We start from the raw sequence: 6,517 nt of genomic DNA on the forward strand, positions 1-6,517 counted from the left end.
GTAGGAAACCGCAAGCAAGCGAAAGAACGCAAGCAACGTTTGGAAGTAAGCGAATGAACGCAAGGTTTGAAACATAGGATACGATCCTTTAGCAATGTCCGACCGAGTTTTAGCGTCGGACGGAAAACGTTTGCCTGGTGCATTACGTTTGCCCGGTAATTTTTGTTTTGAAATACAATACCGTTCCACAATATGTCTAGCCTACTACACTTTTAATGAGTGGCTGTTTCTGTTGCAGTCGTTTCTTGCGGCGATCTATTCCGGGAACTGAAAAGGACTTGTAAGCACTACGTGTTTCCGAGTCGACTGAAACGGCAGTGTAAAGTATAACACGGTATGGAGAAAAAGGATGATCTCCGAACCCGAGCACGATTACTATGGACGGAATGTGTTGCTAGAATGCCGGAAAACGATTCCGTAAAACAAGATGTTTGCATCGAATCCGGTGTTTACTTAAGCAATTTTATTGTGGTGATCTAAAAAATGTAACACATAAAATGCATAGAATACAAGATTTTTTTTCCTTGACCGTACTTAATTGGCCTAAAGTTGTTGGTTCCTCACGGATTCAAGTTGGATAAGATTGAGGTGGTTAAAGATTTGTGAACTCCTTGCTTCCATCACAAATTAAGTGTTAAACCTATGTGGGAAGAAAAAAAAACTAGTTATTTTCGAGGACAAAATATATCAAATGTGCATGTTGTTGTTTTTAGAACTGCTTACCTCACATTGGTGATCTTGGCAACTTTCTTCGTAATTGGATCTGCTGTGTAAATTTGTAACAGGCAGTAACGAAGATGTTCGCGTGCTTCAATCAGCTCCAGGCATGGAAAGTGTTTATCGTTTTTCTCCAAAAACTCGCAAATTTTCGGCAGCTTTTCCAAAGCAAACGGGGCGTCAAATCCTTTGTTTTCAGGTATTGATAGTACCGCACATGTTGCAGAGAGTTGTGGGATAAGCTTCAGCTTCACAGCCAAAGGATAATTTTGCTGACAAGCTACACAGGTGCATTCATAGTTTAAGACTAGTCTACAAACACCCTGACGTAAAAGGCGCGGGTGATTTTCGAAAGTTAAATCGTTTGTAGTAAACAGTTGTCCTCCGCGCTTTATCGCTTGGGATACCACAATGCCAACTCGTCCATCTGGGAGGTGTATTGTCGTCACATTCGGAACGCAAGAATAGTTTATTAGCGAGTACAAAGGATAGACCGATAGGCTCAAGTTACTCGGTATGTAAGAAAACGAGTTAACGCTCGGTTGAAAGTCCTTCAATTTAGTTACAGTTCCCGTGTTATACAAAATGATCAGCAAGTGTCTCAGAAACAGATCGCAGAGAATTTCTTTGTGTTCATCGTTTTTGCAAATATCTTTGAGAGGTGTGTAACGAAGCAGCTGTTCTAGAATGAGATGCACCGAGTTATATGAGGCAGCATAATTATGTTCTTTCATATCATCTTCATGGCATATCAACGTTTGAATTGCAAGAAAACATTTCTGTGTATTTATCCCGTTCCAATTTTGATTGAAAATGTATAAGGGTTTTTTGGAGACTTCTTTTGTTTGTTTCACGAGGTTGTCTAAATCGTCGTTGAAGGCTGAAATCCCTTTCAGTAATATTCTTAGAGCAAGAAACAGTACAGTATCTTCCATAATCAACTCTCGCATTTCGCCCAACACAGAACATTCAAAACGATGATATTCATTGAATGCTCGTTCACGGCAATCTACAGTACAGAACATAGCATCTGTGCATTCCAAACATGGCATCAAATAGAGAAGACTATCTGACTGGCAATAAGTGCATCGCTGGTATTTCAACCTACTGAAGAGCGTGCTGACAAAAGGTTTGTCTATCATGATGACGTCGCCGACATGAAGATCTTGATTTGTTTTAATGTGCCTGCCATATTTTGATGATTTCTGAAATTCCAAGCATTGAGCCATTTGGGGGATTTTAGGATTACCTGCAGAAGAAGAACTTTGGTTGATTTGATCGAGTCTAACTCCGGTTTAGTTGATATCAGTTAATTCATAAGTATTTTTGAAGTAAACTTCATGCGTTTTCCTTTTAGTTCTTTGTGTTTATCACTGATAAACGATTTTAATGCAGTTTGTCACAAAACTTACACAACGAAATTAGAATTAGACTCACTTGGATATCTGAGTATCATCGGTCTGGGAAAGGAACTATCCGGATCATTTATTTTCTTCTCAAGCGCAGCCTGGGACGCGATTTTTCGGTTATTCAGTCTTGCCTCTAATTGTGGATTGACTTTTCCATTCTTACGAGCTCTTTCGATGTCGTCTAAGCAACGTTGATATTCCTGTAACTCATAACTCACTGCGGAACGATTGCCGTATGCTAATGTCATGGCTTCAGATTCTGGTTCAGCCCATGCCAAACTTTCGTTGTACCGTTCTGCTGCTCTGATGAGCAAGCTCTCCGAGTACAGTCGGTTACCAAGTTGTCGAGCTTGAGTTGCTCGAATGTTGCACTTCTTATTTTGCTTATGAACAATTTGTGAATTGGCTCTGAATATTTCAGGTGATTCGTCTAAACGAATTCCGTGAAATGCTCTTTCCAAAACAAAATCACGAATATGAGGAGCATCGAAGAAATCCTCAATATCAGTAAACATTTTTAAAAATGAATGCACACCCGAATGCCTTGGATGCTCAGCACAAACTGAAAATAATTTTGAACCCAGTTCAATCATACTATCAACAAAGAAGCGTGAAATCTGAGATTTGAAAATAAATAAACGAGCTTATGCTTGCAACGGCAGAATTTTATCTTTATCAATAAACAATTTATCTTGGGCTGTATGATGGAAATGTACCGTATGATGAGGCTTGTAACCGTTGGTCACAACTTTCAAAGTGATGATTTTTTCACCATCGTTATGTGACAAATATAACATGTAATTTGACTTATTTGAGGAAACAATTTGAAATTTTATCTCCATCTCAAAACAGCACCATCACATATCCAGAAACTTCTATCCGACTTCAAATTACTGAAATAACTAATTTTGGAAAAAGTGCAATTCCAAATGAAATCGAACTAAAAATTACGATTTTAAAAACTTGTATTTTTGATTCGAACGATAGTTTATATTCCGTTTGGGTTGGAGGAAATATGAGTTCTTAACAGCATTTGGGAATTTTTTGACTCAAGTTTTTGAAAAGAGCGTATCGATTTAAGTAAGAGAAATCTTTGTATCTCTGAAAAATATTATCGCTACGTTTTGTATTAACACACATGTGTTCAAATGTTTTTCAACGTAACTCCTAAACATATATTTTTACCATGATAATGTATTTAGAAAGGTTGTAAATGATTGTTGATGATTGAAAATTCATAAAAATTCGATGTTTCACGAAGTTCGTCAAAAATAGTTTTACCATCTTATACCCATTTGAATTTTCTGCATGTCTTCTATTTTATATGAAAAAAATAAAAAATATGTATTTTACATATTTCAAATTAAAGTTTATTTGTAACTAAAAAAAAGAGTACTAATCTTTTTTCTCAGTGTATATATTTTTCACGTTTGGACATCAATGCTCTATAGCTCTTTCTAAGACACAATTTATCGGTATCGGTAAGTTTCCTCGTTTTTTTTTTCAAAAATCAATGATTTATTCCGCAAAAATGGTTACAAATTTAATATTCAAATTATTGCCCATTGCTACTCACAACTTTTTTCCATCTTTCTGGCTATTCACGGATCCCTTAATAATCGGCCGGTTTGTCGGCCAACCACGAATCGATCCAATTTTTGACTTTATCAAAATTGGAGTGCTCCCGTGGCCGAGTGGTTAGCGTCATAACTAACATGCCGGGTGTTCGGGTTCGGTTCCCGTTCTGGTCGGGGGAATTTTTCGTCGAAGAAATTTCCTCCGACTTGCACTGTGATCACGCGTATTCTATAGCTTGCCACTCAGAATGCATTCAAGGCGTGTTATTTGGCATAGAAATCTCAACTAAGTACTAATAAAAATGACGCAAGTAATACTACGTTGAGACGGCGAAGTTCTTCTTGGAACGTTAGTGCCATTGAAGAAGAAGAAGAAGAAAATTGGAGAAGTGCCGGTCAACCAGGACATGTCGCATCGATCGTAGTAGTAATCGGACGGGGCAATGTCTGGAGAATACGGCGGGTGGGATAGGATCTCCTAATTCAGCGTTTCCAAGTATGTTTTGTCCGGTTGCGCGACATGCGGCCGAGCATTGTCTTGCTGCAAAATAACTTTATCGTGTCTTTGCACGTATTGTGACCGTTTTTCCTTTAGTGCACGGCTCAAACACATCAATTGAAAAAAGAAATTTGGTCCACTCTTGGATTGCCTCAAATGGTGAGGATTTTTTTCGGACGAGGAATGCTCATACTGGCTGCAAATAAGCAATAGTTGTAGCCAAGCACGAACAATACTTTGAATGAAGTACAATGTAGCAAATCTTCTGATTGTACAACCACTTCTTTTTTTTCAATTGCACCAACGTTCGTATAGGAACCTCCAGGGTTGCCAATAATAATTTTCGATAAACTGGAAGAATATTTTTAGAAAAAATTGTAAGGGGTTGTGTCTAGGACACGACCGCATTTTCTATGTGGAACTATGGAAATGTGTTATTTAATCCGCTTGTTTATCACTTCGGAAAATATTTCCGAGTTGTATCAGCCAATCGTACCCGACTTTCTTCTTACCCCTCAGACATCCACCACAAACTATAAACACTTTTGATCCGCTTGAGGTGGGAGCGAACTCCTGCGCATTCCACAGTAAGGTAGTATCTACATCAGGGTTTCTTAAATGGTGCTCCGCAGGAAATTTATGTTCCGTGAAGTTGTAGCAAATGCTCCCACTTGAAAACCCATCTTGGAAAAAATATTCATTAATTCTATTTCACAGGTCATACAGTACTTTATTTTGTTTACTCCGGGTCAGATGTCGTGTAACTGGGACACACAACCGAAATAGAGTTGTTCCCAGTTGGGTAATGTCAATGCAAGTAGGATTTGTTTTATTGGTTGAAAAATGCAGGTGCTCCGTCAAATGTTATTGCTATAAAAAGTGCTCTACCATAAACAAATCTGAAAACCTCTGATCTAAAAAAATCTGAAAACCACTGATCTAAAAAATCAAAATTCTGGATAGTCTTCCATATCCGCACTGGCGCGAAAACTTCTCATAAGCCATAAGCCAAACTTCGATACAGAGGGCTTCCTCTTCTTCGAGACTGTTGTCGTGAAAGTGAATGAAACCGCACTGCAATTTTCAATATCTTCCATTATTTCCATTCTTGTATCTGTGTGTTTATGTGTGTGCCATAACATTTGGGAATGAATGTAATACGAATTCATTAAAAATACTCGTTCCTGTAAATTGTACATCTTGAATTTTTTTATAAGGAGCTATTCGATTTTTTTCGTGAGCGTTTAATCTGAAGACCCTGTATTTACTGACGATATTTAATGATTAGCATTCATTCTATTAAATGATCGCGATCGAATAACGCGCGAATTTAAGCGCGTAGAAATACAACATCATCATTTTTGTGGTTCTGAGCTCTAATGTAAGCATCGTATAAGCTGATGCAGCTTTGCGTAGATTCGTCAACAATAGACGAAGTATATTGGATCGATGAACAAAAAAGAATATGTCGTCATTAATTACTTTGAATATGAAGTTTTTGGGAAAGGAGCAAAGAAATGGTGAATATATTTACGATTTCGTGATATTAGGCTGTCAAAAAAGTCCTGCGGTATTTCCGCGAGGTGTCGTTGTAAGCGCGTAGTTCTAGTTGTATTCATTGTATCGAGTCATACTATAGCTTGTTGGAAAGGTATTTTTACGCGCTATAATATAGTCCTTGACAGTGTTTTGTTTGGTTAAGTCGTTCGTGAGTTATAGTGTCGCAAATATGGAGCAAAATAAAGAGAAAATCCGACATATTTTACAGTACTACTATGACAAAGACAAAAATGCATCTCAAGCTGCCGATAAAATTTGTGCAGTTTATGGACCCGATACAGTTTCCATTTCCACCGCACAACGATGGTTTCAACGTTTTCGTTCTGGTGTAGAGGTCGTCGAAGATGCGCCACGCTCCGGAAGGCCTGTCGTCGAAAATTGCGACAAAATCGCTGAATTAGCCGAGAAAGACCGGCATAGTAGCAGCCGTAGCATCGGCCAAGAGCTGGGGATAAGTCATCAAACCGTTATTAACCATTTGAAGAAGCTTGGATTCACAAAGAAGCTCGATGTATGGGTGCCACACACGTTGACGCAAAAAACATCTTTGACCGTATCGACGCATGTGAATCGCTGCTGAATCGCAACAAAATCGACCCGTTTCTGAAATGGATGGTGACTGGCGATGAAAAGTGGGTCACTTACGACAACGTGAAGCGCAAACGGTCGTGGTCGAAGCCCGCTGAAGCGGCTCAGACGGTGGCCAAGCCCTCATTAACGGCCAGGAAGGTTCTGCTGTGTGTTTGGTGGGATTG

The 6,517-nt window shown here is 38.8% G+C and overlaps 1 protein-coding gene across 1 annotated transcript; it reads right to left on the reverse strand.

The window, feature by feature from the left end:
• Window positions 1–475: 475 nt before the first annotated feature.
• LOC129763211 (SET and MYND domain-containing protein 4-like) lies at window positions 476–2,668 on the reverse strand. The gene is made up of 3 exons (XM_055762093.1): window positions 2,155–2,668; window positions 724–1,966; window positions 476–640 (listed from the first exon to the last, which is right to left on the reverse strand). Exons 1-3 carry the CDS (start codon window positions 2,639–2,641, stop codon window positions 628–630), a joined length of 1,743 nt encoding a protein of 580 aa, XP_055618068.1. The 5' UTR covers window positions 2,642–2,668; the 3' UTR covers window positions 476–627.
• Window positions 2,669–6,517: the final 3,849 nt, after the last annotated feature.

The sequence above is a fragment of the Toxorhynchites rutilus genome, chromosome 1 (assembly GCF_029784135.1).
Source record: "Toxorhynchites rutilus septentrionalis strain SRP chromosome 1, ASM2978413v1, whole genome shotgun sequence".
Taxonomy (NCBI): Eukaryota; Metazoa; Arthropoda; class Insecta; order Diptera; family Culicidae; genus Toxorhynchites; species Toxorhynchites rutilus.

Excerpts from the sequence above, each read along its gene's own strand:
- LOC129763211 (XM_055762093.1), bottom strand. The coding sequence starts at position 2,641 with ATGTTTACTGATATTGAGGATTTCTTCGATGCTCCTCATATTCGTGAT. Across the intron at positions 1,967-2,154 it reads GATGATACTCAGATATCCAA|GTAATCCTAAAATCCCCCAA; the intron begins GTGAGTCTAATT and ends CTTCTTCTGCAG.